The 24,957-nt window shown below is 37.4% G+C and overlaps 1 protein-coding gene across 2 annotated transcripts; it reads right to left on the bottom strand.

Moving 5' to 3' along the window:
- Window positions 1-2,648: 2,648 nt before the first annotated feature.
- LOC145994003 (leukocyte surface antigen CD53-like) lies at window positions 2,649-23,808 on the bottom strand. 2 transcript variants are annotated; one of them, XM_083130073.1, is made up of 6 exons: window positions 23,682-23,808; window positions 21,237-21,428; window positions 16,343-16,513; window positions 7,978-8,175; window positions 3,537-3,609; window positions 2,649-2,981 (listed from the first exon to the last, which is right to left on the bottom strand). In XM_083130073.1, the coding sequence occupies exons 1-6, from the start codon at window positions 23,742-23,744 to the stop codon at window positions 2,977-2,979; spliced, it is 702 nt and encodes a 233-aa protein (XP_082986199.1). In that variant the 5' UTR covers window positions 23,745-23,808; the 3' UTR covers window positions 2,649-2,976. The 2 variants fall into 2 exon arrangements, with proteins under 2 accessions (XP_082986199.1, XP_082986189.1); XM_083130063.1 differs by lacking the exon at window positions 2,649-2,981 and having other exon boundaries at window positions 3,473-3,609.
- Window positions 23,809-24,957: the final 1,149 nt, after the last annotated feature.

The raw sequence follows: 24,957 nt of genomic DNA, 5'->3' as shown, positions 1-24,957 counted from the left end.
TCCTCACTTCCTCACGGAAGATGACGAAGGGTTGCGTATAGCGGGGCTTCTCTTCAATGCTTTTGCCCTGGGCAGGGCTCAAGTCTCCAACAGCTTGGCTTTTTGCACCGTCCATGATTTCTCTCTCGGCCGTCAAAACGTTTGGTTCTAGTTTCCTAGTGACACAACAATAGCGTTGCCAACAAAGCTCCGAGATAACGCAACAATACTGTTCGACTGCTAAAGAGGGTGCGAATCTAAACGCGAAAGAAACATAAATAGAACATGTGCTAAACTTCAAAATGGCTGTAGTTCAAACGCCAGAGCCTCGTTAGTCTGCAACAATGCAGTCCAAGGGTGTACTACGTGAGAGCAGGGTTGGCATTTTACCAGTTTTTCGCTTTTTAAAAAAAATAATAAAACCCGAAAAGATCCGTGCAAAAATGGGTTTTATTGGGTTTCTTTTCAGGTTATGTCTAAAAATTATGTATTTCAAAAATGAAATACATTTCCCCCCTGGTATAGTAATGTACCGTAACATTCAATTTGTATTGCCTTATACTCTGTCCCAGTTATCTCTGGAGCAGGCGAACGAAACCAAGTCTCTGCGCAAGTAGTGACGCGAGACGGCTCCACCAATGAACACGTGAGAGGAACGGGATTGCGTGGAGGGGGAAACCGACTGCGGTTACCAGCCTTCTCGTCAGAATGTACTGCTTTGCTCTGCACACTCGATTTCCTCCCCATCTCTGACGCTATGCGCAGCCTTGTCCCAGAAACAACAGGGTATAGTTGACTGAATGAAAAACTATTTAACATTTCTGTTATAAAATATTTGTCCAACAGTTTGATTCTACTCTTCCTGGAGGGTGTAATAGGTAATGCTGTTAACAGTTTTCCGGGTTGCATTCCCTGATGAGGTACATACTTTGGTTTATCCAACAATCACACTACCGGGGGGGAGTACAAAATATGTTATAACCAGTGCTTTTTTTTTCTGGCAGTAAACAAGTTACTCCATGCTGGTACAGTACCTTATTATAGGTGAGGAATAATAACATTATATTTTAACGAGATATGCGTACGATGTCAGAAGTCCTGGGTTCGAATCCCGGCGTGGACATGAGTATTCTTTGTAAGTCTATTCATCAATTTCATCATATCATCACTCATTCTCTCATCTTCGCGATTAGCCAAATGTGGCAGAAAAGAGAAGTAAATTAAAACAAATCAGTCAATCAAACGAGAGAAATGCACGTGTGTGTGTGTGTGTGTGTGTGTGTGTGTGTCTGTGTACTTGGATGCATCATCGTTTATGAACATAACGCAATTTTGAGTAGTTGTTATGATGTACACATATTAATAATAACCAACACAATAAAATAACAAATCAACTTGAATAGTGCCGGAACCATTCTTCCCAGAAAAAAAGAAGCAATAACTAACTTTTTTACAGTGAGACTTTTAATTTTATCATTCAAGTTTTTGTTACTTTGTTCCTCCTGCAACGATACTCAAATTTAACCCTTAACCCGAACCATGTTTTTTTGTGCGTAATTCAAACCACCCTGTCTGTCAGACCGACACGCATATCGCATATTTTCTTTTATTACATCCAATTTAATTATTTTTGTTAATGTTAAAAAATATTTGTTCTGTGAGCCTTAATTACCAACATCCAATTATTTTATCTATGTAAGGTTCAATAAAAAGGAAGGAATATTAATTGTTTATTTAGAACATAGTAGAAATTTGGCTGCTGCAGCCTTCTTTGAGAACATGGAAGGCATATTTTCATGAGCGGATTAAAAAATTGAGGAGTATAAGAAAATTATAAGAAGAACCCTTAGCTCAGTAAGATCAGGTGTTATTTTGAGGAGTGCGATGTTATGGCGGTTCAACACTTATCCATATATAGTCCATTTAAGCTATAAATTGTTAACTGAACGGATGCTGTGAAGGAGAGGGTGGGAACGAAAGTGCCTCATGCCCAAAGTCATCGGTGTTTTCTATGTAAATAAAAACGTTTTCGCTATTTCGAAATGTTTTTCAGTAAGGAACGAAATACCCCATCCATCATGACATGAATTGACCGAAGAACCATCAAAAAGGTTTTTTATACATATTAGAAGTATGCATGTTAGATGTGGACGCTACTGGTCAAACGGCATGTGGGGAGACGTTAGTTCAGTACGTATTTTCCTAAAATCTCACCTCCATGTCCTCAATTATCAGTTCTATAAAGAGATAGGGGTGTTTTCATTATCGATGTCCCACTCATTGTCTTCTATACTACCTCTCTATTTATTTTCCCTCTCTCTAACTTATACAACACTATAGCTCTTTTCAGTTCTTACGGCGGGCGCTCTAGAAGCTGGCAGCGGAAGTGGGGAGCGGGGAAGCGACCAACCCAGTACGATAAGAAACGTAGCAGCCAGTAGAACGAGTTTCACGTAGTACTTTTTCCGGCCACGTCGTGTCTTTTGGCGCCACTGCTGTTGTCTGGTTGGTCTGTTGCGTAATCCCCGCTCCCCACTTCCCCTGGCAGCTTCTAGAGCGCCCGCCGTAAGAACTGAAAAGAGCTATAGAGGGAACTGTATTTATTTCTCCACTAAACAAAGAGTTTATTCAAAAATAGAAAAATGAACACTGATAATTCTTTACTAATATTTTATTATTCTTTAGTTTATATAACACTCTTTATTTTAAACAAAATAGAAGTTTTTATTGTAAATATAGTTAGTATTAGTGTAGTTTTCTACAAGAAGTTAGCCAAAAACGTTCTATCAATGTGCAATTTCATTTATATTAGTCGTCACTAGATTTTTCCATTTTAATACATACGATATAATCTTATTTTTTTATATATTTCGTACATATTATAAGTTAATTTGTTTTCCATCTTCTCATTGTGTTTTTCGTCGTATACGTAGAAGGGTATTGAGCATTTTCTTCAAATACTGTAGGCATGTAAGAATTGTTGCCCAGTACCGGTATTTACACTGAAAGAATAAAATAATTTAAATAAAATTTGTGTCATTTTGCAAGAATACAATGAGATAGCTATTGCAAATTGTATATTATATAAATTAAATAGGATTAAATGTTTCCACTAAAAGTGTTTACACAGATTTTAACTGATATTCAGAATAAATAAAGGGAGTCATTTTTCGGCAAATGTAGCTTTTAATGTTAGGTTCTGCGAAGTTAGGAACGTACCAATCCAGTGGCGTGCCTATGGAGGATAGTAAAAATAAACCAAGAGATGTCTTTTTAAAAACAAGAACACGGGAAAATATGGCAGAATATAGAATTTATTGCAACAGAAAAGAAGGCATACCTCCTTGTGGACATACCCCTTTACGGTCATACCCCTTTAGCCAACGGAGTTCCTGAGCATGCTACTGCACCGATTCCATAAAGAATATTCATATTCCTTCTCACGGTTTCTTTGTTTCATGAAAAAAATATTTTTTAAAAGGACACACACATACAGGTTGTATTCATAATTGTTATATATTTGCAACACAGAAAATAAGACACGTATATTTACACACCCTCTATATATTGCTTTGCCTTCTCGTTGTTGATTGCTGAAACCAAGCAGCAGGCCATGACGATCCCTACGATCTGTAAATATAGAATAGAATAGAATAGAATAAGTCATCATTTAATGAGGCGTGATTCGGCCTCATGAGCCAATCAACCGTTGCCACAGATTAAATGAATCAATCAGAAGGAAAGAAAAACCATACAGCACACAAATGGCCAAAAGACATCCATTGGGTATCCCTTGGATATTCGTTTGGATTGATTGGATTGATTTGTTGTTTTAAGCCCACTTTATGCACAGTAAGGCTAATCGGGACTGGACCTACAGTTTATAGTTGGATCCGAACCATTATGTTCCTTCACCGGGAATCGAACACGGCACTCCTTGATTACAAGGCGACAACGCTACCACTGCAAGGTCTCCTTGGATATTCGTGTCGGAAGTTCTGGATATTCATTAGATATCCAGGAATATCCAATAGATATCCATTGGATGTCCCCTGGATATCCATTTGTCCGCATACGATATGGAATGGATATGTTATGGACATTTCCCGATCACTTTTAGACATGTTTTGGATATCAAGTGAGACGTTATCTGGACATTATGCTTTGATTTAGAAATATTTGGAACGTATTTTGGATATTGTAAAGATACGAAAAATATATATTTTAGACTACATTTGGATCATATCGGTACATTATTTAGATATGAAAGGAATTTTTTTTGGATTAGTTCTTAACATTTTCTGGATGTTATTGGGTTGTAAAAAGGATGCTTCCAGCTTGTTTTATTGACTAGATTGGAACATATTCTGGATATTTTCCTAGCATTATATGGATATAACAGCCCCCGCCCTCTCTCTCTCTCTCTCACACACACACACACACACACACACACACACACACACACACACACACACACACAAACCACTCACGAACACCCACAAACACACGCATAAAAACACACACTCACACGTCCACAAATCCGAAAAATGTCTTATCTTCACACGCATATCCATAATAAGCAGAGTAGTGAGCTTGTTCTTCACTGCCACGTGCATGTAGCGCAACTTCCTGAATTCAAACTGGTGACAACGAGCTATACACAAACCCTCGGAAAGCAACTTTCACCTGGACTTGCCCGCATGCATGGCTCGCTGGGACAATGGCCACACTAGTGATCCTCTGAATATCCAGACCGGGAGCTCCTATGGACATATAATGGATATCCGACCCTAATATACATGGATCTTATATCCCACTCATATTCCTTCGAGATTTTTGACGCTATAAGCGATTATTGACTCGATTTTAGTCTCCATTGTATTGTAGCGTTCCTGTCTCTAAGGTAAAAAGTTCCAATCGCTAATAATAGTAAACAACAAGTAAATTAGTTTATAAACGCTAATGAACGAGTACAATTATTGTTTCAATTGCACGATAAAGTATGAAAAATATATGTTCATTTTCTAATATCCGAAACTCATCCAGCCTGTATCCATTATTGAATATCCAATTTTGGGCAAGTTCTAGCTACGTGTTGGATATCCAGAATTGGATGAGTTTTAGATATCCAGTTTTGGACAAGATCTAGCTCTGTATTGGATGTCCAGAATTGGATGAGTTTTAGATATCCGTTTCTGGATACCCATGGAAGTCCAATGGATATCCAGAATTGGATATCCATAACTGGATATATAGTGGATGTCCAATGGATATTCCTTGGGGATTAGTGCTGTATGGGAACAATGGTCATAATTATGTAAATATAATACAAAAAAGAACCTTTGTGCAATGATAACATAATACATTGATTGAGCAGCATTTAAACTGTGAATTATTTTTTTTGTAGTACATATATTGTAGGGGTATTAAGTATGCGCTACATTATGTAGAAGAGCAGGTGCAATTCTTAAGATCAATGTAAGTTACTGTAGTTGGTGGGAAAATAGTATGTTCATTTTTTTTTTCTTAAAACTATGATGGCAATGTTAGTCATTTAATCCTTGTAACAATAAAAATATTGTTGTAGGTGGAGGTCTTATGTATTGGTATTTCATGTTCGACCGAAGTTCTACCAGGACAAATCTTAATGGATAAGTACCGTGCGTCCATTTCGATCTGCAGCCGAGAGATCGGGAGAAGCGTGGCGGGCGGCACTGACGAAGATGCCGACATTTGCGGCCTGAAATGCCCGCTTATTTTTATGGACATATGCAGACATTTATATAAATATTGCAAAACGAGCACTAACCTGTGTTATAAGAGTATGGTTTTAATTTTAGTAGCTTAGTGACTGTATGTGCCGATGATTTTGACACGCCCACCTCTTGTGAAACACGGCGTAGAGGTTTCTTTGGAGAACGTTCTAACGCTGAACCAATATCATCGAGTTTTGCTTCGGTTAGAATCCGTCGTTTTTGCTTAGGTGTTTTAAAATTTAACGATACAGTTTCTCGTAATTTAAGGACAAGATGTCTAACCGTATCTCTGTGTGGAGTTGAAACGCATGGGAATTTCTGTACAAATTACCTACACACGTCTCGACACGAGTTTGTTTTCACGTAGGTACGTGTCATACATAAAAAAAATCTTTGTTCTAACGTGAATCTTGCGGCTGGCATTCCAATCGTCTCACTGACACGTCACACATACACACTACAATAACACAAACAAGTAACTGCAAGTAACCAAGAATAACACTCTTGCGCACAGTACGAAATTAACACGCTCTTGGTTTACATTGCTCGCCACTATATTTACAACTCTGTCTTCATCTAGTCGCAAAGGAACAAAAAAACTCGAGCTCGGAGATTTCGGATTGCAAGGAAGCTCACGAACACTATTGACTCTTAACGGTTTCTTCTACAGCGTAATCTTGATACAGTGTTGCACATTCAAAACCTCCAAACGATCCCCATCGGCACAAAACTCTTTCAAGGATATAAACTTAAGCAGGACGTTACTGGTCAAAACTATGATTAAAATGTTTTATTATCTGTGGCTCTTAACATCGTTTCTAAAGCGTATTTATTTGTGCATATAAGAGCAGAACTTGGATGAATTACAGAAGAACTTTTGCTTGTTATAACACAGGTTAGTGATCGTTTTGCAATATTTATATAAATGTCTGCATATGTCTATAAAAATAAGCGGGCATTACAGGCCGCAAATGTCGGCATCTCCGTCAGCGCCGCCCGCCACGCTTCTCCCGATCTCTCGGCTGCAGATAGAAATGAACGCACGGTATTTTGGATAGCCATTCTTAAGAATTTTGTGTAGCATGGTGATTGTGTATTTTCTTCGGTTGTTAACATTTAGCCAAGAGAGTGTTTCTTTTCTTCCTTTCGTGTTGGAATTGTATACAACAGTTGTGGATTTTTTAAGATTGTAATTTAGACCATTCGAATTATTACTGTATGCTAGAGCGCAATAGTCTGAAATGGGTATTGTCCAGAGTACAGAGATTTGAGTTTCCCCGTACAATTCTTCACAGAGAATTCGACTTTTGCCTCTCGATGTAAGTGTTCATCGAACACGATCACCAGATTTTTGCTTGAATCCACTTCGCTTATTGTTATACTAAGTGGCGGCGATTGGGTTCCAAAACTGGGGGGCAAGGTGCCAAAACTGGGAGAGGCAAGGACAGTTTACTTTCCCTTGGTAGATAAGGTTTAACGTAGTGTAGGAACAAAAGTGGCAAAACTGGGGGGAGGGGGGGCAGTCGCCCCCCTCGCCCCCTAATCGCCGCCACTGGTTATACTGAATAGAGCTGGAGGAGAAAGGGAGTTTCTATGAAACGTTAGTGGCGACTGAGTGCTAAAACTGGGAGAGCTAGGGCAGTTTACTTTCTCTTGGTAGACAAGGCTTAGAATTAACAGGCCATAGTGAGGGGGTAAAAAGTGACAGAAAGTAGGTGGGCAACTGCCCCACGGCCCTCCTAATCGCCGCCACGGCTAAGAAGCACTAAGAGTTTCTATGGATCCTATTGATCACAAGGTCAATCGGGAAGGTACTGTTTATTTTAAGTACAGAATGTTTCAAAAGTCATCCAACATATAAGATGTACACTAGGAAGTATTACGAAGCCTCATCCATAACAATATTTTTCAATGTCTTTGATTTCTAGTTTATTCCATACAGAACATTCTAGAAAATAATAAGCTGCTCATTTCAGAGTGATTCCTCTAGAATTCTAATATCTGGATTGAATACCAGGTAAGAAGTAATCGCAGGTCATACTTGAACATGAGAATGGTATCATGTTAGTCTGTCCTTTGCAATCAACAAGGGTCATGGGGAGTTTTGAAATAGCGTTTTTATGAAAAGTTTCATTTTAGTGGCATAAAACCTAAGTTGGCAACACTAAAATTTCAGAATTTTGTCGAAAGATGCGCAGGATCGCCATAATTATTGGGAAACAACAATGCTTGTATACTTTACCGTAATAATGGCCACTCCAATAGCGACCCCACCAATGAGCGTGAATTCAGTCCTGATGAATTCCTTCTCAGCTTCGATGCAGCCCTTTTCGTAGGGAAGACAGGCTTCATTTTGCACACTGCAGCAGGAATCTGGCGTTCTCGTCCAGTTCAGGCGATCCATCCAGTCCAAGGGTCCATCCAAGCCACAGCAGCCGAGCTGGAACAAGGCACAAAGCGTTCTGAGCAGATTTGCCGCAATCTGACAAAGTTTCCATTTCCAAGGGGCAAAATGTCCCTTTTTGAACAAATTTTCCCTCCACCTAAAGAATTCATATAATAATAGTAAGTAGTATTTCCGTTGGTCCATGTTCGTATGTATGAAAAATGTGAAAGAAATTAATCACATTTATATCAGACTCATCGCTTCCGGGGCAAATGTCCCAGGTTTGAACCCTGTGTCAGGCATAAATGTACAATTGCGTTTGTTCCTTTCATCGTTCATCCTCATCGGTGCTATCATCCGAAGACACAGAAAAGACACGTAAAATAAACAAAACAGAAATATAAATATATACTGGCTCATACTCAAAGGAGTTGAAGTGATAAGTAACAACAAAAAATGCTGAATATGAAACTGCAATCTATTATCTTTACTAATATTGAGTCTGATGTCTTAACATTTTCCTGAGATTGTGATATTTTTCATCGATTTTCCATTTTCGCTTAAAATTTGGTTCGAATTCCCCTGTAAAAGGAATTTTTCTTCATGTATGTGTGTGTGTGTGGGGGGGGGGGGGTTAAACTTTGTAGTCCCCAAATCAAAAATGTTCATACGCCACCGATGACTACGTTTGTCATGGCCTACAGCTGATAGCTGAGAACACTAGCTATATTGGAACAACGTTGCCACATGGCAGTCATAAAGAGAAAATATCTGTAGCTCCAGTCACATATTGTTTACTTCAACATATTTGTTTCATCTAACCACACAAATCCTGAAAGTTTTGTGCCTCTGAACTTTTTCAGAAACTGGAGTTTTTATGAGGCACAAGAAGGACTGCGAAGTTTTTGAATGCGAATACATTCAATCATAAGTATCCAAGGCTGCTTGCTAGTGAGATCGAAAACAGATATAACAATTATGATACGTATTTCATCAGCTTCTTAATTAGAGTTAATGTTGCAAACCGTTTGAAGGAATCTGAAAATTTTAATTTTTTGTGCACTGAAAGTGTGTTTGATATAAAATTTTTAAAAATTAATTAAATTAACAAAATTACACGCATGTTACTGTATAAAAACCTCTGCAGCACTCGAACAAATATTTGCAAAAATTTTTACTACAGTTTAACTCCTTCAAAATTCTGACATCTCGTGGCCTAAGATGTAATTATCGAATCAATGGCAATATTAGAAAGATAAATTCTTACAGTTGCAAAGTTAAATTGTGCAATCTGGCACATGAAGATAAGTACAAAACCTTTATATTATTTAGACTGGGATTTAGAAATCTTAAAACTCAGCACATTAATGTCAAATTTAGAATCACTTAAATAAGTAGAGAGTTACAAGCAGATATTCCGCACATTTATTAAATGTGCAAATATGAGAGATAAATACACTTTTAGTACACACATGTAACAATTTAACCTTTGACGCCATTACCTATTTCAGTTTCAATGAGTACATTATTATATTAAAGAACTGCACAAGAAGCTTGGAAAGATTATAAATTTTAGAGAAATTAACATGAACATTTAAATCTATAGTTTTAGAGCAATAATGGCAGAAAAATGTTAATATAAAGACATAATTATGTGTGAAGACCTAAGGAATGCAACATTAGTCAACTAACAAGGAAGACGTTCCAGTTCTTCCATTAAAAACTAACCAAACCTGTGACATACCATTGGCACGATACAAAGTTAGGGACAGTCCCTTTTTTTTTTGTTTCTGTCCCGTTTTTAAAAGTAAAACGGAACGCCAAAATGTTCCTTTTTTGTGACAATGACTTATCGGCAACAATATATCTTCTCTACTATTACTATGAAGTATGGTATTGTTGGCTAGAAATAATTTCACATTTCAGTGTCAAGAATGTGCCATATTCCAATTGGAGTTTCTTCTCTCTTTATCTGGAACTAATGTCCCCATTGATCGAGTGTTCATGAATAGTTTGTGGAAAAGTGACAAGAACGTTCTTTCAGTACACACTTTGAAAGCTATGTTGATTAATAAGGTGAACTTTTACAAAATGTTATTTGGAAAGAAGGATCTACTGAAGAAGATCCATTCATCGGCAAAATATCATTGAATGGTTTCTACTTCTAAAGGGCTGCAGTGCTCATCACCATATTATGTAAGTTATTTACAGTATTTATTTCAATAATAAGTTTCCAAACATGAGTATTTATGGCGAAATAATTTTTATATTACATTTTGCCGTCCCGTTTTTCCTCCAGGAAAATATGAAAAATGTCCCGTTCTGTTGTTTCAAAAATCTGATCACCTTAACTCCCAAAGTATTACGTTTCGCAGCGTACATGTTCGCGAGAGGTAAAGAGATTGCAAAATGGTAAACATCCCTTGAAGATAGGTATTGCCTTCCGACAATGGATCCGGATATGAAAAAAGATAGATGGATCATAAAGATAAATATGGGAGCGGCTTGAGTAGAAGGAGCCCGATGGTAATCATAGCCGATCACTGGCGTTCTCAGGATTTTGTTTCGGGAGGGGTTGGAATTGTAAAGGTGGATAGTGCATAGTTTTTTATAGGAGGGCAGTATAAACAATATCGTATCCCTAAGATAAGCTACCTAGATATATTTATTTATTTATTTTATTTATTTATTTATTTATAAGCAATCCCATAACAGAGCAATGCTCCAATTACAATGGGATATTACAACAATACTCACATTATGCAACACAAAAAAAGAAAAAAGAAAATAAAAAGATAAAAAATACAATACAAATACAATACAATATACCCACCAACAAACATAATACAACTAATACAACAAAATAAAAATTATAAAATTAGAATAATACTATAGTACCAATATACATGAAGCTGAAGCTTCAGACTTCAAACAGTATAACGAAACTCCATATTAAAACCCGCACTAAGCAAAAGAGATAAACACCCAACTCTCATTTTGATATTTTTCAGATTATCGAACATATAAACATAAACATAAAAGATAATATACAAATCCATAACGTTAAGTGCAATTCAATACATACAATACACAACATAAAAATAAGAAAATTAAATACCATTTATCGTTACATCTTAACTTTGTCTTGAATAGTAGCCCTTTATTACTGATATGTACTTTGCGTAAGGGAATGCAAAATCTACATCAATTTTATCCTTAACAATATTATTATGTAGTTTACACATACTAATGACCACAGGATTCTGATGGACCAAATTTTTGGAAAAAGTGCATATAAACGGTTGACGCAATCTTAATGATTGAGGTTTAGTACAGAAGTTTAATCTTTGCAAAACTTCTTCTGTTTCGGTTAGACCATTAACAACTTTATATAATAAAATATGCTTTGCAATATCAGATCTAGTTTTCAAAGAGGAAAATTCAAACTCAGTTAGTAGCATATTATAAGGTATTCTTAACACATAAGACGATTTTTTGTATTTTTTAAAGAACAGATATCTTAAAAATTTATTCTGGATTCGTTCGAGTTTATCAATATATAATTGGAAGTAAGGACTCCAGATTACATTAGCGTATTCCAATTTACTCCTCACCAGAGCATTATACACAACTGCTAAGGCTTTACTACACTGCATTTCCTTTGTGTTTCTAAATATAAATCCCAGAGTTTTGAAACCATTAACTACTAGTTTATCAACATGGTTCTTGTAAGTGAGTTTAGAATCCAGAATTATTCCTAGATCTTTAATTATATTGACTCTCTGAAGACCCACATTACCAATAGTATAATTAAATAAAAATGGAGATAAAATTCTTGTAAATGTTATGGAAAAGCATTTAGCAACATTAAAATAGAGCCTATTTCTTATACACCATTGATGGCATTCACTCAAATCGGACTGTAATTCTGTAAGATCCTTAAATTTTACAATATTCTTGTAGAGTTTTAAATCATCTGCGTATAAGAGACACTTTGAGTAATTAACAACAGAAGGTAAGTCATTAATATATAATAAGAACAATAAGGGACCAAGATTGGATCCCTGTGGAACACCGGAATGACTAATATATGTACTCGATGAACAAGCATTATAAAGAACATACTGCTCTCTATTCAATATGTAAGACTGAAATAAAGCAACTAAATCATCCGAGAAACCGAACTGTACCAATTTTTGTAAAAGGATGCGGTGATTTAGCTTATCAAACGCTTTTGCAAAGTCAGTGTAAATTACATCTACTGCTTGATTTTGATTAACTGCCTCAGCGATATATTGAGTAAAGGTAACGAGATTAGTTACAGTAGATCTTCTCGGTATAAATCCATGTTGACAAGAAGATAAATAGGGTTTAACATGGAAAAATATTTTATTGTAGAGTATTTGTTCGAATATTTTAGCAGGTACAGATATTAATGAAATCGGTCTATAATTTGTGATGTCACTAGGGTTACAAGATTTTAATATGGGACAAACTTTACTTATCTTCCATAAAGTAGGAAACTTACCAGAATTTAAAATCAGATTATAAATTTTACATAAAGGATAACATAACCACTCACCACACCCTTTAAATACATACGAGGGTATTCCCTCTGGCCCACAAGATTTACTTGATTTTAATTTCCGAATAGACTGTTTACATTCATCCTCCTTGATCTCCATTACAACTAAACAGTGACTCACATCCATGGTTAAATTACCAATATCCAACAGCTCTGTATCCTCTTTTTCATAGACACTACTAAAATATTCAGCAAACGAGTCTGCGATAGACTGATTAGAATCAAGAACCGTACCTTTATATGTCATTGTATTCACTCGAGTATTCCCTTTCTTCTTATTGTTAATAAAATCCCAAAAGCACTTTGGATTAGTTTTAATAGCTTCTTCGGAGTTACTAATATATGCTCTATATGCAGCATTAATCAGCTTCTTTGATTCTTTACGAAGCTCCTTAAATCTTAATAGATTAATAGCTGAATGTTTTTTTTTCTTCCTATAATTTTCCTTTGACTTTAACACATTTATAATTTCTTGAGTGAACCAGCAGGATAAGACCGTTTCTTATGTTTCTTTTTAGGTACTCGTCTCGTGATGACTTCATTTAATATTTTGTAAAAATACGATACAGCTTTATCTGGATCATCAAAGTTACCTAATGCATCCCAGTTCACTTCCTTAATGTCTTTATACATATTATAAAAGTCCGCCTTCCGAAAATTAAGAATGTTAGTAGTTCTGTTTTTAATATTACTTTTTGCATTAGAAGTGTTGACATGTAATTCTAACGGTGGATGATGTCTATCAATATCGATGAAAAGGATGACAGGACAACAAATTGAAACCACTTGGCATCAGAAGAAGTGTGCAGCAGGGGTATTCTGTCACAAAAGAAGTGATGTAAGTGAGGTGACAAGAGAAATTTTATATAGAATATGGAGGACAGAATCAAGAAATATGCACGAAAGAATGTGAAAAAGAAGGCAAAATAAATAACTTATGGAAACAGATGGAAAGGAATGGCTACGACAAGGATGATAGACTGGACATAAACAAAAGAAGGAAGAAAAATGACAGGGGAGAAGAGGAAGAGAAAGGAAAAGAGAGGTGGTTTGGCATAAGGAGTATGGGGAAGACCACATACATGGTATGTAAACTGCTTAGGAAAGCGGGCATTAAAACTTACAGGAAGGGAGGACGAGGCATCTGAAGAATAGTGAAGAATGCAAAGAAGAAAAAGGAAAACGGAGAAGAGGAAGGGATTATCTACGAAGTAAAGTGTAAAGAATGCTAGAGTGTGTACATAGGAGAAATGAAAAATAGGCTGAAAGACAGGTTGAAAGAACATAGGGATGATGTACGACTTAAGAGAAAGAGAGAAATGCGATATTTAAGCACAAGAGAGAAACAGGACATGACAGAGTGGGATGAGGCTAAGCAGATAGGAAGGGAGAAGAGAGTACTAGTGAGTAAATGGAAGGAGGCCAAGGAAATAGAGAAGAAAAGGGAAGAGGACACAATAAACTGGAATGGGGGACTGAAGATAAACAAAGAATGGAAGAAGGTGTTAGAAAGAGTGGAAAGGACAAAAGTGAAGGAGGAGAATAAAGGAAGAGAGAAAGAATAAGGAAGAAAAGAGCATGAGATAATAAGTCCAACCACGTTCCAGCTTAATGGAAATGTTTATCAGAATCGCCTGTCAGATGAAACTACAGGAGAAGGCCACCTGTTGGAACACCTGGATAGGAATGTTCTAGATAAGCAACTTTCAACTTTTTAATTGTGTTGTGTCTGGAGGCGAGTTATTTTTGTGTATATATATATATATATATCTTCCTGTTATGTACCTTTTTTCATTTGTACTTGGTACAGAGACTGAAGAAGACCTTACTCCAAGGTTGAAATGTAACGTTTAGTTTATATATTCTTTAAATAATATAAATTCTGCCTTGTTGAGCATATGAAGTTTGAATTAAGCTTCTTTGGCGCACCACGCTCATCGCGGTAACTCTTTTGCGTATCAATCGATAATCGGACTATGACTGCGAACTCTAACACAATCGTACTTTATCTCAGCCCGAGATCTTTTCACGCGATCTATTTAAGCGAAATTCAAATTTCCGAACGTTACCCGGCTGTGCATGTTCTATCCTGCACCCTGCTCCGAGTTATTGCTGACTTTTGTTTTATTTCCTACTATTTCCTTATAACTTCGGTGCCTGCTGATTCCTCATCATTTGAAGGTCGGCGGCGTTATACGATATGATATTTCATACTTTTAGAACTTTTCACTATAAAAAATGGCAATGAGGGCTCATTTTAAGGCAAGTTTGCATTTACCACTTTGGTTTTTGCCGAGTTCTTCGCTGCTTTTATTTGAAAATATCGATTTTGTCAACATTTCAAAGATGGCTATAGCCCATTTCAGCAACCCTCTGCATAGGCCAGTGAACATGATACATCTAATGGGATAATGTGCAGTAAAGCGAACTAAAATAAACCAAATCAATCAATCTTGCGGTTTGCATATCTTCACAGAAAACAAGTATCAAATCAATTTTTGGCCATTGTTAAGAATCTGGTTTACAGTTTGATGCATTCTTGTAGTTTGTTTGTGAAGGTAACCCCAAAGTGCATCCATCATATGATGCAAAAGAGTCTTTCTTTCTATGTCTACTTGTATGCATAAATTGATGCGTTTTTTATGCACTTTCCTGCATCTTTCTCCATGATGCATTTAAACGTTTAGTCTCACCCACATACTTTATGGGAGCTGCAGTATGCATGTCGACCTCCGTTGCGGCGTGGTTACCACAGCACGCTACGACGCCAAGTGTCCCGGGTTCGAATCGCGGGTAAAACACGGATATTTGTGTTTGTCCGCAGTGAGAAAATAGACAATTTAGTAAAACTGGCATATATGAAAGCATTGAAAGAGGATGGCGGGGAAAAACTACCACTTATGGGGTTGGAAAAAGTCTGTAAGGCGTCTGACATGCACGGGGGAGACCCGAGTGAGATTTCCTGGTTTGGTGATGTAAGATCGGAATTTTCCGGCCTTCTCTCTGCATAATGCGGATATGTGGTTTTCACCCAGCCTTAAATAAATGTGTGCCTGGCTAGGATCAACCCTGGGGGACGGCAAAGACGGTCGGAGAGTGGTGTTGATCACATCACCTCCGGAAATGATCAAGATGGAGATGTCCGGGGCCTTACCCTCACATTCCCCCCTATATGTGGATTTATAGCACAGTGCAATGTGGACGGGGAACTTACTTTCCGAACTGATGCAGCTTTTATTTCATCTTTACTTTTTCTCTATGTATCCGGAATTCCAAGACGTTTGTTGCAGTTTTCCTGTCATCGGAGCGATTGTGGCATTTGACAGTTCCTGACATTTAGCATGGTCATAGTACTTAATTTGGAATATTTTCTCAACGTTTCATACAATACTGAGCGGACGGACCTCCCCTTTGGCGCAGTGGTAGCGTCGTCGCCTTGTAATCAAGGGGTCCCGGGTTCGATACCTGGTGGAGGCACATAGTGGTTCGGATCTCACTTTAATCTGTAGGTCCAGTCCCGATTAGCCTTACTGTGGAAAGAAGAAGAACAAGGAAGATAACCAATATTATGATTCAATGTGTGGAACTAGAGAATCGGGGGACAGCCTGAAAAGAACAGAATAGCAATGGACTTACCTCAGTCTGAATGAAATCCCAGAATTCTTTTGCTGGTTTGGTTCTGTTGTACTTGTAGAAAGACTCCTCCATTGGTGGCTTCAGGACTTCTTCCAGCTTGTCCTTATTGATGTATACGAAAATTCCTGCTGCTAGGATGCCCATGAAAGCAAACGCCAGGAGTATTGAAAACTGAAATACAACATTTAGTATCCGTTAGGTATGGTCATTTAAATCACTTTAAATAAATAATTTGTAGAATAATGTACATAAGGATTTTGTAGATATCAGAATCACTTTTCGTTAAAGTACATCAATCACGTAATTATTTAATAGGCTCTAAAAAAGGAAACAAAATATGAGTATCAGTTTTTTTTCGCATAATATTGATACAAAATGAATGATACTTCGAATTTTTCATAACTTCCTGGATAGTTAGACTCCTCGAATGTATTATGCGGTATTTTTGCAGATCTGATGGAACGATCAAAAAGGGAAAGTATCGGCCGGTATCGGTCAATAAAATCCAACCTATACTTTCCGATACCGATACTGGTACATCGGTATCGGTTATAGATAGAGAGGGATAGAGAGATAGAGAGTAACTGAAATAAAGAAGACTTATGGAGAAAGAGAACATCGAAAACAGCGAGAAATAGGAAAATAAATAAATGAAGGCCAAGAGAGAGAGAAAGAGTGACAACAAAAACAAAACGCTTAGATAGAAGAAAAATAAAAACAGCAAGAAAAAGGAAAAGAAATAAAAGCAGGCCGAGAGAGAAACGGGAAGAGTAACGGAAATTAAAAAAAGACTTGTGGAGACAGAGAACATCGGAAACATGGAAGAAAAGGAAAGGAAAATGAAAGATAGCCGAGAAAAAGAGACAGAGAAAAAGAAGACATAGGGAGAAAGATTAAATCTAAAACAGCGAGAGAAAATGGAAGGAAATAAGAGAAGGCTGAGAGGGACAGAGAGAGAAGGAGAGAGAGAGAGAGAGAGAAAGGAAAGAAAGACAGAGCAACGGAGGAAATGAAAGAGGAAGGAAAAGGCAGTAAAAGAAACAATCCACACAAGAAGGAATAAACAAAAAGTAATAGATTCCAAGACAGAAAGGAAGATAAAAATCTAGCGAAAGATGCATTAAATAAAAATTGAAGAGAAAGACACAAGGAAAGAGAGTAAAGAAGTACTAAAAACATATATCTTTTCCAATTTAAGGATGAACTGACACCCTTGACTCTACATGTGGGCGTTCATGATGCAACAACAGACTCAAGCAATGAATAATCCTCAGAATAGGAACGTAAAATGAGATCGGTTTCGAGGCTAAAATGTAAAGCTGCACCCTCTTCCTACATATACTTCAGCGTTATCGTGAATATGAATAAACTGAGCGAGAAAGACGGAAGTATTTCCCCTCTGTCAACGAAGATAAAAAGTCTCCAGCAGTAGTCCGTTAAAAGGAAACCACGCTTCCGGATACTAATGTAAGAATGTATGCCTAATTGTGTTACCAGCATTACACTCAAAAGCAACATGTAGTTCCACAGGCGCGCATACCCTCTGGTTAATTTTGTGTTTTGAGTACACTTTATGTACAATTTGAAGTTGGATCCGAGCCACTATGTGCCTCCACCGGGTATCGAACCCGGGACCAGTGTTGCCACAATCTGAGGGCACAATTTCCCTTTCCAAGGGGCAAAATTTCCCTTTTTGGACAATTTTTTCCCTTCACCTAAACAAATATAATAATAATAATAATAATAATAATTATTATTATTATTAGCAGTGGTAGTAGTAGTAGTAGCAGCAGCAGCAGTAGTAGTAGTAAAATTTCCGTTGGTCCATGATCGTAAGAATAAAAAATGTTACACAATTTATTCACATACATGTCAGCTTCATCGGTTTCTGGTAAGATGTCCCAGGTTTATATCATGGTCAGAAATCTATTAAATCGTTAATTATAATCGTTACAATTATCCGAAGATACAGAAAAGCGACGTACAATAATGTTAAGAGAAATATAAATAGATACAGGCTTATATTCAAGGGAGCAGAAATAACAAGGATCAGAAAATAATAAAAATGTGAATATGAAACTGGAACGTAACATAAACTGTAATAATGCAGAGTCAGAAGTCATAAAAGTTCCCTGAAATTGTGATAATTTTCATCGAAATTCCCTTTTCCCTTTTGGCTAAAATTTTGGTCCGAAATTCCCTGAAAAAGGGAAATTTCCCTTCATGTGGCAACACTGCCCGGGACCCCTTGATTACAAGGCGACGACGCTACCCTTGCGCCATCGGGGATGTCCCACACACCCTCTGAGTAGCATATTCATTTATTGATTGATTCCGTTTATTTTACTTAGCTTTTCTTCCGTTTTTTTACTAATCGCGAAGATAAGGATGGTGGATGATATAATGAAATTGATGAAGAGACTCTCACAGACAGGGTTTGTAGAGGTCCACAAACCCATAAATTTTAATGGGTTCTATTGGTTTCCGCTGTAGGACCGGAACCTTTTTCCTCGCACAATTTAAATTCGGTCCAAGTTGCTTATTGTTTCATTGAAAGAAGGTTCCTGGACCGTATTTAAATTGATCCGGAAAAAAGATTCCTAGACTGTATTTAAATTAATGTGGGAAAAAGGTGCCTGAACCGAATTTAAATTCTTCCGGAAAAAGGTTCCTGGACCGAATTGAAATTGATCCTGGAGAAAAGGTTCCTGGACCGAATTTAAATTCATCCTAAAAAAAAAAGGTTTCTCGACCGAATTGAAATACTTTACACATAAAAAGGTTCTTTACGGTCCAGAACCCATTTGCTGATTTTCTCTCCTGGACCGGAATTGAATTTATTTAAAATTCTTGGACCTTGAACAACCCTGCTCACAAGGAGCACCCATGCTCAGCCCGTGATTCGAACCAGGGACCGTAGCGCGCTGTCATAACCACTCCGCCACGGAGGCCGGCTCTGATTAGCACATGCAAGTTCGGTAGACGAGAGAAAATCTACGTACCATCAACTCTGGATTGATGCGCACGAAGCAGGGGCCTATTCCATTCTTGTATATATTTAATGTAATTTTAGGCGTAATTATATACACGACATGCATTTACTTCTCTGAGTGTAGTGATAACGTAAATAGAACAGAATGTTATGGAAACATTACTATGTAAAGTATTAATCATATTATTGGATATTAGGTTTTTGCATTACTTTCAATGCCTGCCTTTAAATTCTTGAAATTTTAAAAAAATCAGAATAATTCAGTTTCGAACACCAATCAACACTATGCTTAAATAATCTAATATTAAAGCACAATTTTGATACAAATATCTAAGCCATACATGTACGTAGATAATAGAAGGCTACAGTACCTTTTAAAAAAAGGATCCCTTGTGCATGAGCGTCGCCAGAAATTTTTGCAGGGGGGTTGGACAAATGATAAAAGTTGAAGAGTAGAAAGATAATAAGAATTTTTACCACGGTTATAAATGTTATTATACAATAATAAATATTATATACTAACAAAATAAATTTTATTCGAAATAATAATTATTAATATATAAATGGGGTGACTAGATAGACTAAACGAATGAATACATGCACAACTATTTTCCATTATTTCTTTTGTATTTTATGCAGTTAGTATCTGAAATGCATTTTGATATGAACTTTCGCTCGTCTCGTTCAGGAAAAGGCTTAAACGTTAGGGGGATTTCTTTTTCATAAACTTTGATGTGTGAAATCCCACATACAACTGTAATTATTAGAATTTTGAAAACTGTGGAACTATTTGTTCTTTGGATCAAATGGGAGAATATAACCTCGTTCCTGTATTTTTCACTCAATGTTTTCGATCCAATTCATTTTTACTTTAATTATTCTGTTCGAATACTACTAACTAAATGAACTTTATTTCTGCTCCTAACTAACAAATTTTCGACTTTCTTGTATCCTTAAATGAACAATGTCAATTTACAAGGGGAATCCACCGACCCGTTCGACCCCCTTAGCGACGCCCCATGCCCTTGTGGAATGTTAATGAACATTGTACAAATAAAAATATAAGGGTCGATCAAGGCCTCCCCCTACGCCCCTTAGGAAACTATACACAAAAAGCTAAATGCATCAAGTGTATTTGATGGACAAGAGACAATCCAATGGATACAAGATAGTGTGTTTTTCTTGCGAAGAATCAGGTTTAGAGTGTGGTGCATTTTTGTATATCGTTTGTAAAGGTGACGTCCAAGGGCATCACATGATTCAAGTGAATGTTTTTTTTCTATGTCGAGCTGTACTTTCATACATCAAATGTTATGTATGTTATGCATCATTATCGACCACAGTTATGCAGGGCTTCCCGGATGGCTCAGTGGTAGCGTCGTCGCCTTGTATTCGCCGAGTTCAATACCCGGTGGAGGCACATGGTGGTTCGGATTTCACTTTAAACTGTAGGTCCAGTCCCGATTACCCTTACTGTGCATAAAGTGGACTTAAAACACCAACTCAATCAATCAATCGACCGTGTACAGTCACCAGCAAAAAAAAGGAACACCTAGACCCTGAAATTTTAGCTTCCCTGCAAGGCGTTATGTGTGTTGCCTAATTTTACGGCGATATAATACAAAGTTTCCAATGGCAACTTCTTCCATCGCTGTAGAGTTAAGCAACACACATAACGCCGTTCTGGGAAACGAGAATTTCAGGATCTACGAGGTGTCCCATTTTTTTATGGTAGCTGTACATTGCACATGAAATGTTAGGGTTAATCTAGCACTGTAATATTTTTATTTAGTACTCCGAATTTAACTCCTTCCCCCTCCAACGAAATTATTTGAAGTCTGTGTAACGGGTCTTAAAATATACAACAGTTATCCTAGAAGATATGCAACTTGCAATACTTACAGACAGCAACATGCATTTGTTCTCTGCCAACGCTCCGCAGCAACCAAAGAAGCCGATGATGGCAACACTGCTTCCCACAATGATGCTGATGATTGGTGCCATTGAGACAATCCCCACGTCTGTGGTTTCATGGCCATGTAATTGCTGCACCTGAATGTACACACCTGCTCCTACCAGTCCGCATCCACCGAGCTGAAAAACGTCAGAGGTTGTTTACTGAATTATTTAGCTCTTATTATATATGGCAGAGATTAAGGCTCGTGCCTTTTTCTTATACTCAACTATAATATTATATCATAATTCACAATATACATGTAATATATATTTATAAGGTCCAGTGAAATGGAAACGGACCACCACACCAGTAGCGTATATTCTAGGCTAGCTAGGTATCTGCGAAGCCTGAAGTCTAGAGAATAAAATACAGGAGAAAAATCGATCAGAAATTGTAAATAAAATTATTCATATCTGTGAGATGATGATGGTGATTCTGGAGTTGGCAACCTGATTTCTTATGAGTTGGCAACCTGATTTCTTGTAAGTTGGCAACCTGATTTCTTATGAGTTGGCAACCTGATTTATTATAAGTTGGCAACCTGATTTATTATGAGTTGGCAACCTGATTTATTATGAGTTGGCAATCTGATATCTTATGAGTTGGTAAATTTATTTCTATTCATAGCCTAGGATCATGTGGCATAGTGAGATATCCCAGACCTTGGAATCAGTATACGCCACTGCAACACAGATACAACTCATCACCTCCAACATGATCTAGATCGAGAATGTGTGGAGCCCTATCCCAATGTGCCTCCATGGCATGGTGCTATATGCACGCGGAACTTTACCTTACCTCACCTAATCAAGGGATCCCAGATTCAATACCCGGTGGAGGCACATTCCACAGTGGTTCCGTTGCGGATCCCACTTAAAACTGCCGGCCCAGTCTGAATTAGCCTATCTGTGCATAAAGTGGATTTGAAAAAAATTGATGAGACAAACCCGATTATACACCGATGTCTGGGCAGGTTCGAACCGAGGACTTTCGGCTTCGTAACACTAACCAACCACTCCACCACGGAGACCAGGGGGAGAGAGAATGATAGAGATAAAGTGAGAATGAGAGAGAAAGAGATACCCTCTCTCTTTCTCTCTCTTTCTCTCTGATTGGTGGCCGGAGGATCATAAGTATGTATGTACGTATGTACAGGTTCCAGGTTTCAGTCTTGACAAGTTTGTTCCCTTCATTTTTGCGATCAGCCGAATATGACAAATGCACGGGAAATAAGAAAACGGACGCACACATGTGTCATTACAGTAATTTAAAGACAGTAATGCTTGCCAATATTCATAATCAATAGTTATTATTATTATTATTCCCAGACCCGTTGGAGAATATTATTTCGGTGGACTCATCCCTTATCAGCAGCGGCCATCTAAAGGCGAACAGGTTTTGGGGGGGGGTGCAGAAGCCTTGAAGATGGTTTTCTCAGTAGCATATTACAACTTATCATAAAATATATTTAATTCTGATAAGGAAGTAAAACTAATTTCCTTAATAAAATATTTGGACCTAAAAGGGATGAGCAGACAGGTGAGTGGAGAAGGTTACATAATTTAGAACTACATAATTTGTGTTCATCTCCAGATATTATTAGAAGGATTAAATCAAGAAGACTTAGGTGGGCAGGCCATGTGGCACGAATCTGAGAGGATATAAGAGTTTACAGGATTCTCGTTGGGAACCTGATCGAAGTCCAAGATGAAGATGGAGGGATAACGTTGAGATGGTCCTAAAGGAAATCGGTAAGGCTGGAAAAGATTGGTTGAACTTGCACAGGATAGGGACAGATGGAGGGTTTGTGTTGCTGCAGCCATAAACCTTCGAGTTTAAGAAGGCCACAGAGTTAGTTATTTAGTTAAATAGAAGTAAAATTGATTGCCACTGTACACTATATAAATTAGATATTTGTAAAATTTCTGGAGGGGCCAAGCCCTCCTCTGGCTACGTGCCTGATTATTACAAGTATTGATTGATTGATTGAATTGCTTTGTTTTACTTCGCTCTTTTGTGCCACTTTTGGCTAATTTGCAAAGATGAGGATGAGTGATGATATGATGAAATTGATGAATGGACACTCACAAACATCCATGCCCAGGCCAGGATTCGAACCCAGGACCCCTGGGGTCCTAGCGCGATGTGCTAACCACTCTTCCACGGGGGGCGGCTATTACAAGTATATAAATTTTACTACACCCAGTGTACTGAAAGTTCAATCCCTACAATTATTTCGTTATAAATACGACAGAGGCTCCCGCCATAAGTAGCAACTGCGTTGAACTTCCTGAACTAATAACCTGCTCTTGCAAATCGTGCATGATCTCTAAAATGCTCATCACAAGGTGATATTGTTAGGTTCTAAAATCTAAATACTAAATACTTACCGTAAATATTAGATTGAAGACTAGTAGTAGGCACTTGTTCATTTTCATTCCCGATGAGACCATCTTGTAGTTTCTTGAAAACCTTCCACTAGGAGGAAGAAAGAAACGCTCACTTCGCCCAGGCACCAGGCTGACGCAGCAATCAAGGAAGTGGCACATCCTTTTGCACCATGTTCCCCACCTTCCTCCCCCTGTCGTTGCCGATTATGCGTCAAACTAGCGACAAAAGTCTGGAGGCAAGAAGAATCCCTTAAATTTCTGTAAATTCCGGCGAGTCACTGGTGATCTAATTCATTGAACGATGAGACAGAAGTTGGTATATGCTTTATGAACGGTGACAATGTTGTTATGCGAGCGAAATCACTAAACTGTGCTGATAAGAACTGTAACAATACGTTAATCTAACAGTGGTATTCAAACAGTGAGAGAAGGAGCTGAAGTTTCGAAAAAATGTATTTTTTTTCTGAAAATTCAAAATGTGTTTATAAAAAATATCAATCTTTCATCATACGTCGCCAGGAAATCTTACATCATTTTTTTCATCTGTATCATTTCAATCCAATGCTGAGAACTTCGATAGTGGCTTTGTATCGCCCATTCTGATATTTTCCACTAACTGAATGTTGTGAAGGTGACTCAATAAGGTGAAGTACAAGAGAATCCTGCACCTTTCAAACAAGTTGTCAGTCTTCAAAGGGAAGTTACTGGTTTGTAAGAGAAATATTAAAGATCAAATCATTTGTGATTGCTTTCGTATATTGAGCGCATTGTTAGAATAAACAGGACTACAATTAAATGACGCAATTTAAACATTGCTGTATGCCTGTTTTTAACATGTGCAATCCAACTTTTCTTACCTTTTTATCTCATGAATATCGTATGGCTGAACGAAATGTCATCAGCTTATAACATGGTGTCTACCAGTCAAGACCGTCAAGAAATCAATAGGTAGGTCAGGAAAGTCTAAAAAGCCAAGAAATTATACTTGTAGTCAAGAATGTTTGCTATTGTTTGCAGTATAGTGAGTTTACATTGTTATATACCTGCACTGGGATTTGATAAAATTGCATATTTGGAAATTTGTATTGAGTTGTGGATAAGATTTATTTACTTTGTGTCTTAAAAATTACATTCTTGTAGGTGTGAGGTTGTGTAATAATATTAAATAAAGTAATGGGACCATTCCCCAGCCAGGATGAAGTGTGAAGCATTGTTTTTTACATACATTATAATTAAAGCAATTTAAATCTCTTGTTAAAGAACAGCCAGAGGCGTC

Source organism: Lepisma saccharinum, chromosome 1 (genome assembly GCF_977018435.1).
Source record: "Lepisma saccharinum chromosome 1, izLepSacc3.1, whole genome shotgun sequence".
NCBI classification, from domain to species: Eukaryota; Metazoa; Arthropoda; class Insecta; order Zygentoma; family Lepismatidae; genus Lepisma; species Lepisma saccharinum.
The sequence above is the reverse complement of the archived record's forward strand: the minus strand, read 5'-3'. Positions and strand labels throughout refer to the sequence as shown.

Coding starts and splice junctions, on each gene's coding strand:
- LOC145994003 (XM_083130063.1), bottom strand. CDS start 23,744: ATGGTCTCATCGGGAATGAAAATGAACAAGTGCCTACTACTAGTCTTC. Junction 21,429..23,681: donor TCTTCAATCTAATATTTACG/GTAAGTATTTAG, acceptor GACGTTTTTCAG/CTCGGTGGATGCGGACTGGT. Junction 8,176..16,342: donor GGGATTTCATTCAGACTGAG/GTAAGTCCATTG, acceptor GCCTTGTTCCAG/CTCGGCTGCTGTGGCTTGGA.